This window comes from Haliotis cracherodii, unplaced genomic scaffold, assembly GCF_022045235.1.
Source record: "Haliotis cracherodii isolate W230 unplaced genomic scaffold, xgHalCrac1.p SCAF_6, whole genome shotgun sequence".
Classification (NCBI taxonomy): Eukaryota; Metazoa; Mollusca; class Gastropoda; order Lepetellida; family Haliotidae; genus Haliotis; species Haliotis cracherodii.
In genome coordinates, this window is record NW_027266319.1 from 28,382,916 (window position 1) to 28,400,815 (window position 17,900).

Below are 17,900 nucleotides of genomic sequence, written 5' to 3' on the forward strand. Positions count from 1 at the left end.
TCCACAATGCTCAACCACCACAATGACTAAGATCAGCTTTTTGTAAAAAAACTTTGATGAAGCATACTTTTATGCATTATTTTGCCTCTATGAATGTATAAACATATGAGCCTCTCCAAAGTTTGTCAATGAAAAATTGTTACATAAAAATGGGGTGTGTGGGTTTTTCTTATTTTTTTAATATTTTTTTTGGGGGGGCAGCAAATTAGGACACTTTAAAGATCAATGTAAGCACCCCCTGCACCACACTCCCTATAATAAATGGCTTGACCCTTATTGTGATCCTTACACATTTTTTCCATTTGTTTAGAGAAACATGTTACCCAAACTTTTAACTCTCCAAGTCTCCTGAATGTCACTCAACAATATCAAGACACTTAACAACAAAAGAGTGTCCGTATTTTTACAAAAAGTTTAAGTTTCTAAGTAATGAAATTAGTTTTCACAGGGTAATTTTGTTGCAAATCTCTTAAGCACAATAAAAAGTGAGTGAAAGATGCCCAACATCTACTTAATTCATGACCTGTTGCCTGTCACTGGCCACTGATGTTATTCTGTCAATCTACTTAATTCTTAACCCTATTGAACTGGAGGTAACATGCCTAGTTCTGTCTATTGATGTTGTTCTGTTTGAATATTAACAAATGTGCACAGAGTTGAAGCATATCCCTAAGCCTTGGGGACATAAGGAGCCCAGGTGTTCACTTCCTCCACACCCCAACTCCAGGGCCCACTTGCACAAAGCAATCTTAGCGCTAAGATGGTCGTAACCCCCATACTTTAGCATAGGCTTACAATAGTCTTAGCGCTAAGATCGTTTTGTTCAAGTGGGCCCTGGACCATGTGTGGCTTGACAGTTTCCTAAACTTCCCTCTGCGTCACACCGTGACACAAGCATGGATCAATGATAATAATTGGTGTGACTCTGAGATTCGAACCCATGACCAGCAGATCCCAGCAGACACAACTCAAAGAGCACCCTAAACCACTGAGACATTGATGCCTCCCAGACAACTATAACCTTGGTGATATTTATACACCACAGAGCATATTGAATATTGCAATAAGTCTATAAAAGACTTGTATTCATAACCTATTGTACGAGTCTTGTATTTATAACCTATTGAACAGGTCTTGCATTCATTACCTATGGTACGAGTCTTGTATCCATAACCTATTGTACGAGTCTTGTATCCATAACCTATTAAACAGGTCTCGTATTCATAACCTATTGTACAAGTCTTGTGTTCATAACCTATTGTATGAGTCTTGTATTCATAACCTATTGTACGAGTCTTGTATCCATAACCTATTAAAAAATAAATGTTGTATTTATAACCTATTGAACAGGTCTTGTATCCATAACCTATTGTACGAGTCTTGTATTCATAACCTATTGAACAGGTCTTGTATTCATTACCTATGGTACGAGTCTCGTATTCATAACCTATTGTACGAGTCTTGTATTCATAACCTATTGTATGAGTCTTGTATCCATGACCTATTGAATAAGTCTTGTATCTATAACCTATTGAACAGGTCTTGTATCCATAACCTATTGTATGAGTTTTGTATTTATAACCTTCTGTACTAGTCATGGTAATCTGTGATCTCAGTTCTCAAGTATAGTCTACATGAACATTAACTCTCTGGATGACACATCACATTGCGGTCCTTAGATAAAGCCGTGATTGAAACATCTCAAAACTCTCAGGGATGCTCAGCCTGACTTATTGACAAAGGTCAAAACCCTCTATTGTTTATCCTACAGATATTGTGTTTCTTAAAGTAAAGGAGTTACCATGGTAATGATAGTCAAAGCACCAAAGAACAAGCCATGGAACAAGGCTGTGGGTGCTCTATCCATAGACACTAATAGAAGGGATGGCCCTTACACCTGTTTGTTTTAGGTTTTTGCTAGAGTGCAACGTAAATTACCATTTCAGTTTAGTGTTAAGACATTTTCCAAGCATGAACTAAAAATGAAGATTAAAGGACACAATTTTGTGAGGATAGTGATGCATATTGAAGAGTGAACAATGTGCAATAATGTCAGCTGTCTCTAAATAATGGTATGGTCACTTCAAAACGTGACTACAATATGTACATGAGATGTGTCATGTCATCACACAGTCAGTGATGAAGCAAATATCGCAACTTGCGGGTGCAAAATTCATCCTATGCTCAAGCCCATGAAGATATATACACTGACCAATGAGAATCAATCAACTCAATGACCTGTCGACTGCCTGGCTGCAATGATTAGTGGTTTTAGTGTTGTAAGCGGCATGGCTTTCTTCAGGAAAGCGTGTTCGAGCAGGTCTGAGGCATTTGCCCTCTTCTCGACATCCACCTCCAGACAGGCGTGCAGGAAGGAACGCAGCTCCTCGGACAGTTTGCCTTCATTTTTTATCTCAGGTTTGCCGATGGTGGCAATCCTGAAGATGGCTTTCAGTGGAGTTTCATTGAGGTACGGTGGTTCCCCCTCCAGCATCTCAATGATCATGATACCCATACTCCAGATGTCCACCTTGTTGCCATACTGCTTCCTGGAAGATACAGACAGTACAGTGGGAGCGAAGCATACTTTGTTTATTTCTTGTTTTCCGTCACACTCATTAAGGCTAGAAAAAATAACAGCATGGTTCTCAGGCACTGCCTGCATTATCATAAAGTTCCCTGCACATTTCCTTACATATATCAGGTCCAAACTTAGTCAAATACTGTATTCAAGTAATTTACTCATCCAGGAATAAATTTATATGGGGAGGCCCTTTCCCAGGTTGATTGTACACAACTGTTTATTTAGTAACATACCAGTTTCAACAAAGATAGAAAAAAAAAACAGCGCCTGCGATGCACTATATTTTCAAAATCCATTGCCTGAGATCCAATTCTTTTATTTTTTTAAGCCTAAAATAAGTAAATGACCACGGCCTGTAATAATCAGTTTGGACCAGACAAACCAGTGATCTATACTATGGACAATGATTCACACGGTTGGTGTTTGATGGCATGCAATCAAACAAGTGACCAAACTTGACCAGTAAGTTGGCTCGTACGACAAGCCTAGGACGCTGGGATCAATTTTGATATGGAATCCCCACACTTTGCGAAGCATAATACTTCCTGGAAGACACAAGGACAGATATCTCACCCATCATTTAATGAAAGATAAGACAATTTCTCCCAAACTTTACCTAGAAATTCTAATCATAAATGTTAAATGAATGAAGAATATAAATATGCAGTTTATCAATCACAGAGACATAAATCCTTGAGAAGCTTACCTGGAGACAACTTCTGGCGCCATCCAGTATGGCGTTCCCACCATAGTGTCACGCTTACTCTTCTCTCCACTAAGTTGAGCACAGAAACCGAAGTCAGTCAGCTTTACAGCACCAGTCATTCCAAGCAGTACATTATCACTCTTAATATCCCTGTGAATAATATTCCTCTCATGAAGAAACTTAAGCCCAACGAGGCACTCGCGACATACAGCTGCAATCTGACCCTCTTTCATGATGGTTTCTGTGACAACATCAGTCAAGGCGCCACCGTCCAGGTACTCCATGATCACCCAAAGTTCAGTATCTAGCATGTAACAGTCCAGGAAGTTTACAATGTTGTCATGGCGATATGTTTTCATGACTTCGATCTCAGTAACAATGAGCTCCTTCTTGGGTTGGTTATTCAAGTCCATCATTTTAATCGCCACGACAACATCCTCATTGGCCTTCTCTCGGGCGAGACACACCGTCCCAGATGCACTGAAGACACAACATGTTGAAGTGAGTGAGTGAGTGAGTTTAACACAAGTCTGAACCATGTTGTTACAGTCTTATCATGGGAGACACCAAAGTATGGGCAACAGTTTTCAAATGTCCTGGGTGCAGTTTCTCAAAACAACCTTGGCGCTATGACTGTCGTAAGTCTATGTTAAGGTATGAAGTTACAATCACCTTAGCGCTAAGACCGCTTTGTATGACGGCACCCAGAAGTCTTACATGAAGAATATCCTGTTTGTGTGTCATACCAGTGCGCACATGTTAACTGTACATAGTTGTGACACAGGTGTTTGTCATACCAGTGTGCATCTGTTAAACTACACTTGAGAAGCTATGCATTACATGAGAAGACAGAGGTGATTAAATAGTATGACATAAGAAAGAAAAAACCCTCAACAGTATCCTGGATTATCAAGTGCATTATCCTACCTTGACTCACTCGCATGTAGAGATCTTAGCGCAAAGACCATCTTTACTCCCATACTTTAACATAGGCTTATATCAGTCTTACTCTTAGCACTAAGACTGCTTTGTGCAAGTGGGCCCAGGACCCTTTACGACACAGGAAAGATCAGGAAACTTTTTTGGGTCTTACCCTGATCCTAATTTTTTCTTGATCTCAAACTTCTGCTGCGGGTCCCCTGCACTGGCAATCTTCCCTGAAAGACACACAAACATATTCTCATGTTTCAGAGCTGATCTTGTTAACAGGGATGAACAATATCAATAAGGCAAAAAGGGTTTAAGATCTGGTCATAACTTTCACACCATACTTAAAATTAAACACTTGTTATGTGAGATCACCAGACAAAAAAATCAGCTTCAGATTTAAAATTTGGCAGACTTCTAGTCAATTTTGATGCAATATTTTTGACAGTATGTTCCTGAATTTGTACTGAATATAACTTGAAAGAAATACACATTGCTAGCAAGAGGAATCCAGCTGAGCACGGTGTATTGTTTATATCCTTGATCTGATTTTGATAATTCTTTAGAACAAGCTCTCTGATTGGTTGATCAGGCTTCTACGTCACCAGTTCGGCAGTGCATTGTAAGTATCCACGGCAGATCACACTGGCTGCTCAAAATGTATATTTTTCATATGATGACGGCCTATCGAGGATGAATTCATTATTCATGGTGGGAAAAATCAAAGAGATACAAAAACTTATTCATCAATATCAAAACAAAGACTGCAGACAGTAAAGTTTCTGATTTTGTAATAAAAACTCCATTTTGGTCACACACCAACACCAAAATCCATACAAGTACACTTTGTCTCCAGAGAATTGACCTTTGCTTATTTCCTTGTCCAGAGACAAGTTCACAATTTTGATATTTCCCCACCCAGATAAAATTAACCAAATTTCTTCTAACAATGTATCAAATATATAACAACCAGACATGACAATCTTATAACAAGCATGACTTCCTGTTGGCCTATTCAATATTCCTACAGTTTGACAAAACTACTACTATTTCTACATCATAATTTTTCTTACGCAATTCATCATTTATTTCTTCATCTGTCTTTGCCTCCACTTTCTGTTTTGACTTTGGTCGTCTTGTGAGAACCTCATCATCATCCACGGTTGTGTCAGCAACGCCAACTGCCAACTTTTCCACTGATTGGTCCCCAGCACTGGCATCATGCTGCAACAGATGTAAACAAGATGTAAACAAGGTGTCAACAGATTGAAATAAGTAGTCAACAGGGTGCAACAACATGTGAACAGTGTGTAACAAGGTGTCAACAGAGTGAAACAAGGTGGCAGAGTGTAACAAGGTGTCAACAGTGTAACAAGGTGTCAACACAGTGTAACAAGGTGTCAACACAGTGCAACAACATGTCAACAGAGTGTAACAAGGTGTCAACAGAGTGAAACAAGGTGTCAACACAGTGTAACAAGGTGTCAACACAGTGTAACAAGGTGTCAACACAGTGAAACAATGAGTCAACAGAGTGTAACAAGGTGTCAACACAGTGAAACAATGAGTCAAAAGATTGTAACAAGGTGTCAACAGACAGTAACAATGTGTCAACACAGTGTAACAAGGTGTCAACAGAGTGAAACAAGGTGTCAACACAGTGTAACAAGATGTCAACAGAGTGAAACCAGGTGTCAACAGAGTGTAACAAGGAGTCAACAGATTGTAACAAGGTGTCAACAGAGTGAAACAAGGTGTCAACACAGTGAAACAAGGTGTCAACAGAGTGAAACAAGGAGTCAACAGAGTGTAACAAGGTGTCAACACAGTGTAACAAGGTGTCAACAGAGTGAAACAAGGTGTCAACACAGTGAAACAAGGTGTCAACACAGTGAAACAATGAGTCAACAGAGTGTAACAAGGTGTCAACACAGTGAAACAATGAGTCAAAAGATTGTAACAAGGTGTCAACAGACAGTAACAATGTGTCAACACAGTGTAACAAGGTGTCAACAGAGTGAAACAAGGTGTCAACACAGTGTAACAAGATGTCAACAGAGTGAAACCAGGTGTCAACAGAGTGTAACAAGGAGTCAACAGATTGTAACAAGGTGTCAACAGAGTGAAACAAGGTGTCAACACAGTGAAACAAGGTGTCAACAGAGTGAAACAAGGAGTCAACAGAGTGTAACAAGGTGTCAACACAGTGTAACAAGGTGTCAACAGAGTGAAACAAGGTGTCAACACAGTGAAACAAGGTGTCAACACAGTGAAACAAGGAGTCAACACAGTGTAACAAGGTGTCAACACAGTGTAACAAGGTGTCAACAGAGTGAAACAAGGTGTCAACACAGTGTAACAAGATGTCAACAGAGTGAAACCAGGTGTCAACAGAGTGTAACAAGGAGTCAACAGATTGTAACAAGGTGTCAACAGAGTGAAACAAGGTGTCAACACAGTGAAACAAGGTGTCAACAGAGTGAAACAAGGAGTCAACAGAGTGTAACAAGGTGTCAACACAGTGAAACAAGGAGTCAACAGATTGTAACAAGGTGTCAACAGAGAGTAACAATGTGTCAACAGAGTGTAACAAGGAGTCAATAGAGAGTAACAAGGAGTCAATAGAGTGGTAAGACTTGCAATAATCGAAATACGACAAATCTAGGACTTGTTTACAGAGTGTAACAAGGTGGCAGAGTGAAACAAGGTGTCAACAGAGTGTAAAAAGGTGTCAACAGAGAGTAACAAGGAGTCAACAGAGTGTAACAAGATCTCAACAGAGTGTAAAAAGGTGTCAACAGAGAGTAACAAGGAGTCAACAGAGTGTAACAAGGTGTCAATAGAGAGTAACAAGGAGTCAACAGAGAGTAACAAGGTCTCAACAGAGTGTAACAAGGTGTCAACAGAGAGTAACAAAGTGTCAACAGAGAGTAACAAGGTGTCAACACAGTGTAACAAGGTGTCAACAGATTGTAACAAGGTGTCAACAGATTGTAACAAGGTGTCAACAGAGTGTTACAAGGTGTCAACACAGTGTAACAAGGTGTCAACAGAGTGTAACAAGGTGTCAACACAGTGTAACAAGGTGTCAACACAGTGTAACAAGGTGTCAACACAGCGTAACAAGGTGTCAACAGAGAGTAACAAGGTGTCAACACAGTGTAACAAGGTGTCAACAGATTGTAACAAGGTGGCAGAGTGTAACAAGGTGTCAACAGATTGTAACAAGGTGTCAACAGATTGTAACAAGGTGTCAACAGAGTGTAACAAGGTGTCAACAGATTGTAACAAGGTGTCAACAGTGAAACAAGGTGTCAACACAGTGTAACAAGGTGTCAACCATGTCAACAGAGAGTAACAAGGTGTCAACACAGTGAAACAAGGAGTCAACAGATTGTAACAAGGTGTCAACAGAGAGTAACAATGTGTCAACAGAGTGTAACAAGGGGTCAATAGAGAGTAACAAGGAGTCAATAGAGTGGTAAGACCTGCAATAATCGAAATACGACAAATCTAGGACTTGTTTACAGAGTGTAACAAGGTGGCAGAGTGAAACAAGGTGTCAACAGATAGTAACAAGGTGTCAACAGATTGTAACAAGGTGTCAACAGAGTGTAACAAGGTGTCAACAGATTGTAACAAGGTGTCAACAGTGAAACAAGGTGTCAACACAGTGTAACAAGGTGGCAGAGTGAAACAAGGTGTCAACACAGTGTACACTGGGAGCTTGCAGCTACAGTTTTAACCAAGTGGAATTACATGTAACATTGTTTCAATTGGTACGACCTGCAAAAATCGAAATACGACAAATCTTTTTCTTGTTGAATATTTACAATATGATTTAGGTGCCTGGGATCCATTCCCCAAAGCGATCTTTGCGCTATGACCATCGTAAGCCAATGTTAAAGCATGAGCGTTACGACCATCTTAGAACTAAGATTGTTTAGTGGAACGGTGTCCGGAAGTTCTGGAACAACATTGTATTGTTTATTGCATAAGTATAAACATCTTATTGCATGAGAAGAGCATATTAATCATGGAATAACAGATATAAATTTATCAGAATTAAAATCAGACATTCCATGAAAGTGACCTCTGTTACTGCATGTCTTACTTTTATCTGCTCGTCCTTGGTAGCGTTTTTTTCTTCATGCTTTGGACTGTCAAATATAACGTCCTGGCCATTTGAGTCTTCCTTCTGACTCCTTTCCTCATCTTCAGCCCCTTCTAATGGTTCATCAGACTCTCGTATCGTCGTAGCAACCATCATGAACTTGGCATTTGATGGTTTTCGCTTGACAGAGTTCTGGTATGTCTTTAAAGAGTTGATGACAGCTTCAGGATTGTCCCGCTGTTCCTTAGCACTGTGAGCAATGAAGACATATCACATGAGTGTAGGTTCACTTGACGTGAGTGTAGGTTCATCAAAATAGATATCACTTGACGTGAGTGTAGGTTCATCATAATAGATATCACTTGACGTGAGTGTAGGTTCACTTGACATGAGTGTAGGTTCACTTGACGTGAGTGAAGGTTCACTTGACGTGAGTGTACGTTCACTTAATGTGAGTGTACGTTCCCTTAATGTGAGTGTAGGTTCACTTAATGTGAGTTTACGTTCACTTAATGTGAGTGTACGTTCATCATAATAGATCACTTAATGTGTCAGTTGGGTTTTAGGCCGCTTTTAGCAATATTCTAGCAATATCATGGCAGGGGACACCAGAAATGGACTTCACACTTTGTACCCATGTGGGAAATCAAACCCATGATGGCATGATGTTCAAACACTTTAACCACTAGGCTATCCTTCCACCCCAATATCACTTAATGTGAGTATCGGTTCATCATACAGTTAAACTCAATGTGAGTGTAGGTTCATCAAACAGTTACACTTAATGTGAGTGTAGGTTCATCATACAGTTACAGTTAAGGTGAGTGTAGGTTCTTCATACAGTTACACTTAATGTGAGTGTAGGTTCATCATACAGTTACACTTTATGTGAGTGTAGGTTCATCATACAGCTACACTTAATGTGAGTGTAGGTTCATCATACAGTTACACTTAATGTGAGTGTAGGTTCATCATACAGTTACACTTAATGTAAGTCTAGGTTCATCATACAGTTACACTTAATGTGAGTGTAGGCTCATCATACAGTTACACTTAATGTGAGTGAAGGTTCATCAAACAGTTACACTTAATGTAAGTCTAGGTTCTTCATACAGTTACACTTAATGTGAGTGAAGGTTCATCATACAGTTACACTTAATGTAAGTCTAGGTTCTTCATACAGTTACACTTAATGTAAGTCTAGGTTCATCATACAGTTACACTTAATGTGAGTGTAGGCTCATCATACAGTTACACTTAATGTATGTGTAGGTTCATCATACAGTTACACTTAATGTAAGTCTAGGTTCATCATACAGTTACACTTAATGTAAGTCTAGGTTCTTCATACAGTTACACTTAATGTGAGTCTAGGTTCTTCATACAGTTACACTTAATGTGAGTGTAGGTTCATCATACAGTTACACTTAATGTGAGTCTAGGTTCTTCATACAGTTACACTTAATGTGAGTGTAGGTTCATCATACAGTTACACTCAATGTGAGTGTAGGTTCATCATACAGTTACACTCAATGTGAGTGTGGGTTCATCATACAGTTACACTTAATGTAAGTCTAGGTTCTTCATACAGTTACACTTAATGTGAGTGTAGGTTCATCATACAGTTACACTCAATGTGAGTGTAGGTTCATCATACAGTTACACTTAATGTAAGTCTAGGTTCTTCATACAGTTACACTTAATGTGAGTGTAGATTCATCATACAGTTACACTCAATGTGAGTGTAGGTTCATCATACAGTTACACTTAATGTAAGTCTAGGTTCTTCATACAGTTACACTTAATGTGAGTGTAGGTTCATCATACAGTTACACTCAATGTGAGTGTAGGTTCATCATACAGTTACACTTAATGTAAGTCTAGGTTCTTCATACAGTTACACTTAATGTAAGTCTAGGTTCATCATACAGTTAAACTCAATGTGAGTGTAGGCTCATCATACAGTTACACTTAATGTATGTGTAGGTTCTTCATACAGTTACACTTAATGTGAGTGTAGGTTCATCATACAGTTACACTTAATGTGAGTGTAGGTTCATCATACAGTTACACTTAATGTAAGTCTAGGTTCTTCATACAGTTACACTTAATGTGAGTGTAGGCTCATCATACAGTTACACTTAATGTGAGTCTAGGTTCATCATACAGTTACACTTAATGTATGTGTAGGTTCTTCATACAGTTACACTTAATGTGAGCGTAGGTTCATCATACAGTTACACTTAATGTAAGTCTAGGTTCTTCATACAGTTACACTTAATGTGAGTGTAGGTTCATCATACAGTTACACTTAATGTGAGTCTAGGTTCTTCATACAGTTACACTTAATGTGAGTGTAGGTTCATCATACAGTTACACTTAATGTAAGTCTAGGTTCTTCATACAGTTACACTTAATGTGAGTGTAGGCTCATCATACAGTTACACTTAATGTAAGTCTAGGTTCATCATACAGTTACACTTAATGTGAGTGTAGGTTCATCATACAGTTACACTCAATGTGAGTGTGGGTTCATCATACAGTTATACTTAATGTGAGTGTAGGCTCATCATACAGTTAAACTTAATGTAAGTCTAGGTTCTTCATACAGTTACACTTAATGTGAGTGTAGGTTCTTCATACAGTTACACTTAATGTGAGTGTAGGTTCATCATACAGTTATACTTAATTTGAGTGTAGGTTCACCACAGCGCAACCCAATGATTCCTTGCAATCTGGTTTCTGAATCAGATGCTTGTAAGTATACGGTGTACTTACGTCAGGTTTGAGTCCTTCAGCAACTGTGCCCATGCTGGCGGTAGACCCACAAACTCTCCGTTTGAGCTGTCAAAGTTGACATGGTAGTTGCGGACAACGTTGAAAGGGGTGCCGATGCTCATGGCTCCTTCAGCATCGCTCTCGGAGCCTTTCTTATTCTTCTTTTTCGTAAAGAACGGCATTTTATGTGTCTATGGAGAACTTAATTTAGCTGAAAAATAGAAGAAAACAAATCAGGACATTATAACAACACAACAATCTACTTTTTGCACTTGAATTTTGAAAGGGAAACGTGTGTGTTAGCATAACATAGCCGACAATGAAATAGATCGTGATTATCAGAGTAAGTATGTATATAGCAGGCCTGAGGGTAAATTATGGATTCAAACTCAGGACAAGTGGATGCAGCTCAGGAAGGAGTGACAACTTAGACCACTGAGTTACTTGAGCTCCGTCCTTCCTCCGATACAAAGCATCAACTTAGTCAAAGCATATATATATGCCAGCATGGCCAGGGAGGATCTAATGCCTTCATCCAAGGAAGCGCTATCACTCTGTAAACGAGAGATGGCAGATGAATGTTTATGCAAGGCAATAGTGTCTTGGAAGTTGCAAAGCATCAACTTAGTCAAAGCATATATATATGCCAAGGAGGATCTAATGCCTTCATCCAAGGAAGCGCTATCACTCTGTAAACGAGAGATGGCAGATGAATGTTTATGCAAGGCAACAGTGTCTTGGAAGTTGCAAAGCATCAACTTAGTCAAAGCATATATATATGCCAAGGAGGATCTAATGCCTTCATCCAAGGAAGTGCTATCACTCTGTAAACGAGAGATGGCAGATGATTGTTTATGCAAGGCAATAGTGTCTTGGAAGTTGCAAAGCATCAACTTAGTCAAAGCATATATATATGCCAAGGAGGATCTAATGCCTTCATCCAAGGAAGCGCTATCACTCTGTAAACGAGAGATGGCAGATGATTGTTTATGCAAGGCAACAGTGCCTTGGAAGTTGCTTTCTATGAACCTTAAGAATCAGTGAATATGGGATGTTGGACATGTTGGATGCTACAGTGGCCAGGAACATCATATCCAAACTTGTTCAGGGAGGATCTAAAAGCTCAGATGATTAAACCTGATACCATAGTGCTGAAGCTCAGGCTCTTCCATGACGTTGACCACGTTTACACAAAGTGGAGGATTATTGCAGGGTTCGATTTAACTATACAAAACGTGCACCAGTGCAACTTAATGGTTCATTTAAAAGAACCTAATATTTATGTCTTTATGTACCATGTGCATGTAAAAACATTTTAAATTTGTGTTTGACCAGACAATATCGATCTTTGAACACACCAAATACCTCTAAGCTTTATGTAACCTACACCATCACTAAGCCCTGTTATGTATAATTTGTCATGTTATCTTGAGTCATCAAACCAGGCCTCAAAGTTTAAATTTTTACCAAGTAGCCATATGGCTACAAGTATTTTATCCAGGTAGCCAGTGGTAAAATTAGGAAGTCGAGCCATAGGTGTGGGTAGCCAAAAGCATTTGAAATTATCTTTTATCAAATAACTATTAGTGGAAATTGTACTTGTGTTATATTACTTGTGACTTGAACAGTGATGCAATTTATGTTACTACATTATATAGGTATATCCTTGCTTATCCTATAAACTATCAACCAAAGTAAAATGCTAATTACATTAATATTTATGTATTTCGGTTCATTGTTGACTTTTGGAGGAATTATATGCAAGTACAAGTAATAGCAGACATGTTTATTTTTGTGTCTATATATGTGTAACAACAGTATTTAGTCGCCACAAGATATTTTTCAAGGTAGTCATTTGGCTACCTCTGAATTTTAGACAGTCGACAAATAAAAATTTAGGTCGCATTGGCGACCATTATAGTCGCAACTTTGAGGCCTGCAAACTGGGTACTGCAAGATCATGTACATATGCTCCTCTTATCTGCTTATGTTGTACAGCAATACATCGTTAATTTATGTAAAATCATGACACAGTCAACCAGGCCTAAAAGTTTGTTGTTTTTTTCAAGTAGCCAGTGGTAAAAACAAGTGAGTGAGTACGGTTTTACGCCGCTTTTAGCAATATTCCAGCAATATCATGGCAGGGGACACCAGAAATGGGCTTCACCCATTGTACCCATGTCGGGAATCGAACCCGGGTCTTCAGCGTGACGAGCAAACGTTTTAACCACTAGGCTACCCGACCGCCCCTGGTAAAATCAAGAAGTCAAGCCAATATTGTAGGTGGCCAAAAGCATTTGAAATTATCTTTGATCAAATAACTATTATAATATGTACAAGTCATAGCAGTAGTCTTGAAATTGTATATTACTGGATACTGAACTTGATGTTTGTTATTTGTGACTCAAACAATGATGCAATGTATGTTACTAGATTATTTAGGTATATCCTTGCTTATCCAATGAGCATTGTCTACTGAAATAAAATACTAATCATAATAATGACATTAATATTTATGCATTTCTGTTCATTGTCAACTTTAGGAGGCATTATATGCAAGTACAATTATTAGCAGACATGTTTTCCACAATCAGCTATTGTTTATTTGTGTGTCTTCAAATGTGACACAGTAGAATTTAGTTGCCACAAGTTATTTTTCAACATGTTCAAGGTAGTCATTTGGCTACCTCTGAATTTTAGACAGTAGACAAATTGAAATTTAGGTGGAATTGGCAACCGTTTTAGTTGCAGCTTTGAGGCCTGTCAACTGAGTCATCAGAGATTTGAGATATTAGTTATTTTGAGTTGTTAATGCATCTATATATCAACTTTGATAAATTGATGGCACCAGGGTGCAACTAGGATTTCACGTCACCATGCACCTGGTGCATGTTAAATTAAGTTCTTTAAATCAAGCCCTGTATTAAATCAAGCCCTAGTACCTATTTATGCAGAGTTGTTTGGGATGCTTGTTCAACAACAAAAACATGGACACAATTTCCTATTTTCAGAAATCTATTTTACTTCAACTTGCATTCATGTTCATGTAGACCTACAGCAAATAGTCCACCTGGATATGTAGTAAAAAATATCAATAAAGTTTGTTTGTTGTTTAACAGAGCACACCATGCACACAGCACAATTCCAGCTATGTGATGATGGTCCGTAAACAATTGAGTCTGGACCAAACATTATCCTGTGATTGACATCATCAGCATGTATGTACGCAATGGGATACGATGAAATGCATCAACCAAGTCAGCAAACCTGATATCCCCAAGACAGTACTTAAAATGGTGCTGTCATTTGCTGCATAAATATTGAAGATTATAAAGAGTGATAATGTAACATAAAACTCTATAGAAACAAAATATGATGATTTATTGTCACAACAATCAAAATAAGGACAAACTTTACTATAATACTATAAATCGCTGAAAGTGGTACATATGTGTTCAGCCCCATTACCATGACTACTAGCTAAACTTATACTAGATCTCAGTACATTTTGGCAAAGCATAGCTGAGCAAAAGCCCCAAATAATTGTTTTCAATATGGCTGCCATGTTGTGCCATGTGATCTACAAAACAGGCAATCGTCAATTTAGGGCTAGGCCGATACACAAACTGTGCAATCCAATACGTATCACTATACCTTGCTCATGATCCGAAACGTATCACAATACTTGCATGTGCTAAGCCATGTTTTTCATAGACAGGATGGCCAAATACCTTGCACACTGATGATTAACAGTTGACAGTGTCAAATATGTGGCAATGGATGAAAATATTTACATTTTCACTACTTTCTTTCACTACTAATAAGGACCCATGACGATTCTGGGGTAGAATAGGTCTTCAGCAACCCATACTTGCCGTAAAAGGCGACTATGTTTGTCGTAAAAGGCGACTAGGATCGGGTGGTCAGGCTCGCTGACTTGGTTGATACATGTCATCGATCCCAATTGCGTGGATCGGTGCTCATGATGTCAATCACTGGATTGTCTGGTCCAGACTTGATTATTTTACAGACCACCGTCATATAGCTGAAATATTGCTGAGTGCAGCGTTAAACAACAAACAAACAAACAAACAAAAACAAAACTACTAATAAGTGTTTGGTGTAACAGTTGTTAAAGCATATATTTAAGGTAAGAATAGCTATTCCTTACTTAGTGTTGGACTGTAATTGATACCTGTATCGATGGAGAAGAAAAAAATAGATCCGGCAATCAAATGGCCGAGCCAGTGTGTGCCCAGTGTCACAAATGTCATAATAACTGGCAAATCCTATGCCTTCAGACCAAAGTCCAGGCCCCAGGTCCACAAAGCAATCTTAACACAGAGATGATCATAACTCCCATACATTAACATAGGCTTAAGCAAGCTGTAGTGCTAAGATACATAGGGGTTGTGGCTACTGAAATAGGTGGATTATCAGTTGTAAATATAAAATGTCAGTGCCATAGAACAACCAGTCTCTATTCTCCAGCAACACAGATTCAATTGGCCGTAATAGACAAAATAGCAGTGAAAATAATATGAATGGATCAATGAAAATCAGTGATGACACCAGGTGTTCGTGAAAAACTAAACAGTAAGTTTTGAAGATTGGAAACACTGAAATACTGTTTCTTGAGGGAAGTTTTTGGAAATTCATAAAGTCAACAACACTAAACTATCATGATGATCATGATGATAATCAGCATGTGTTCTTCACATGAATCACAAGCCTCTGCCAAGCATGATTTCCCACTGGGTCACACTTGAAGTAGACAAGCACTTGTCATTCATTATCAGGGCCCTACACCGTGTACACGGATCATGAAAACAATTGCCATGATAAAACAATTATCTGTATGATACAGACAGAATTAGGACCACCCTTAGAAGAGAGGTGTAATGATTCCCAAACTTAACACAGTCACACAGTCAAGATCATATCATTTTTCAATTCAAAATTCAATCTCCATCTACAGTCCAGTCAAATGGCGTGGCGCATCACAGACATTCCACAACTAATTATCTTAATCCTAAAATCCTACTATCATGATTTTAACAAGGCCATAATAAACTATTAGATTTTCATCCAAAGTTTTACACAATGTTTGCATGTGGGACTTGAGGCATTATCATGCTCATATTTTCTATGTTTTATCTTCAAACAAAACTTCCAAGGCATTTGCGTTCTTCACCAGTTAGTATCGAAGGATCAATCGTGACCAACTCGAGTTATTCCATGACCAGCCGAATAGCGACTTGTGCCTTTCTCGTGGCCATTTTTGCGACTGGGTTCCGTCTTAGCGCAAACGGGCATACCTAAAACAATTGTCAACTCATTGTGTAATGGTTTACATATATTTTCCCACATATTATGTATATTTCAGACGCAATCGAAAGCACATCTGGACATGCGGAATTATACAGTATGATTGAACACATTTAACTGTGTCTTGGGTATATTTTTAGATGCAAGACATATGTAAAATCGAAAATTATTTCTGAGGGATTCTTTGATGAACAACTTGAAATCATACGTGCATTCTGATTGGTTTGTTTTTTTCGCACATAACATTCATCGATACAATATTGGTTCATCGAGGACGAGTCTTCTTGCAGGTTATGGAAAGGGGCGAGTGGTGACAAATGATTGAAGGATGTGAATGTTTTACCATGTGAAAATCAAACGGTAACTTATGACGGCCGAAGTTATCTTGTATGTATATTCAAACAGGACATTTTTTCACCATGAGGTCAGATTGTCACTATCATGATCATACACTGTGTCTTGACACGATACACATCTCAACATGATACATGACATAGTACACGACACACCAACACCATGCTAAGATACTGTATAGAAAGCGTAATTAAGCAGGAGGGAGAGAGTTGGGGCTCACGCTCAAAGTGATGCAGGTCTCAGGCGTTAACACTTTGATGAAAATCCACAAGTATGGGTAATGGTGCTGACAAAGAAACATAATTGGATGGAACCAGGATTTGAATCCACGACTGGGCACCATGCCATTTCATCATCAAGATCCAACCAACACATGTAATGAATTTGCGTCAGTTCCATGGTTTGGTAACCATGGTAACACATGGTGTGTGCACCAGTGGTGAGTATGGTCCGACACCACTTTTAGCAATATTCCAGCAATGTCATGGAGGGGAATACCAGAAATGGACTTCACACATTGTACCCATGTGGGAAATAGAGCCGGGCCTGTGGCATAAGGAAATGCTTAACCAATAGGCTATGCCACAGCCTCACTATATGTACTATCATGATCATAAAAGAAATCCAATACCTTCATGATCTTTGCATAAGATATTTTCTTGTGGTAATAGTAGATGATTGTGATCAAAAAGGGCTCAGGTTGGTTGACTTACTCGTACAAAACCTGTTCACAATGGGCCTCTTGTTATTCACTGACTATGTTAGATGAGGAGGAGAGGGATATGTTTCAGCCATATCACTGCCGCCTGTACATATCTAGGCCACACAAACCAGTGTCTGTTCAGCAGGAACAACAACGATCCATGTCATCGGAAAATGATGACACACAATCAACCAAGTTACAGAGTCTGACCACCTGACAAGCAGTATAGTCCCCCTACATGCTAATAATACATGACACACAGTCAGGACACAGAGTCTGACCACCTGACAAACAGTATAGTCCCCCTACATGCTAATAATACATGACACACAGTCAGGACACAGAGTCTGACCACCTGACAAACAGTATAGTCCCCCTACATGCTAATAATACATTACATGACACA

The 17,900-nt window shown here is 38.8% G+C and overlaps 1 protein-coding gene across 2 annotated transcripts in view; it reads right to left on the reverse strand.

The window, feature by feature from the left end:
- Positions 1–1,678: 1,678 nt before the first annotated feature.
- Positions 1,679–17,900, reverse strand: part of LOC139446088 (serine/threonine-protein kinase PAK 1-like) — a 39,392-nt gene continuing 23,170 nt past the window's right edge. For both annotated transcript variants that reach the window (XM_071227366.1, XM_071227367.1), the window contains exons 2-7: positions 11,110–11,320; positions 8,332–8,581; positions 5,291–5,441; positions 4,384–4,447; positions 3,291–3,770; positions 1,679–2,549 (exon numbers count right to left, since the gene is read on the reverse strand). In XM_071227366.1, coding sequence (XP_071083467.1) covers positions 2,231–2,549; positions 3,291–3,770; positions 4,384–4,447; positions 5,291–5,441; positions 8,332–8,581; positions 11,110–11,291 — 1,446 coding nt within the window. In that variant the 5' untranslated portion in view covers positions 11,292–11,320 and the 3' untranslated portion in view covers positions 1,679–2,230. The remainder of the gene's footprint in view (positions 2,550–3,290; positions 3,771–4,383; positions 4,448–5,290; positions 5,442–8,331; positions 8,582–11,109; positions 11,321–17,900) is intronic.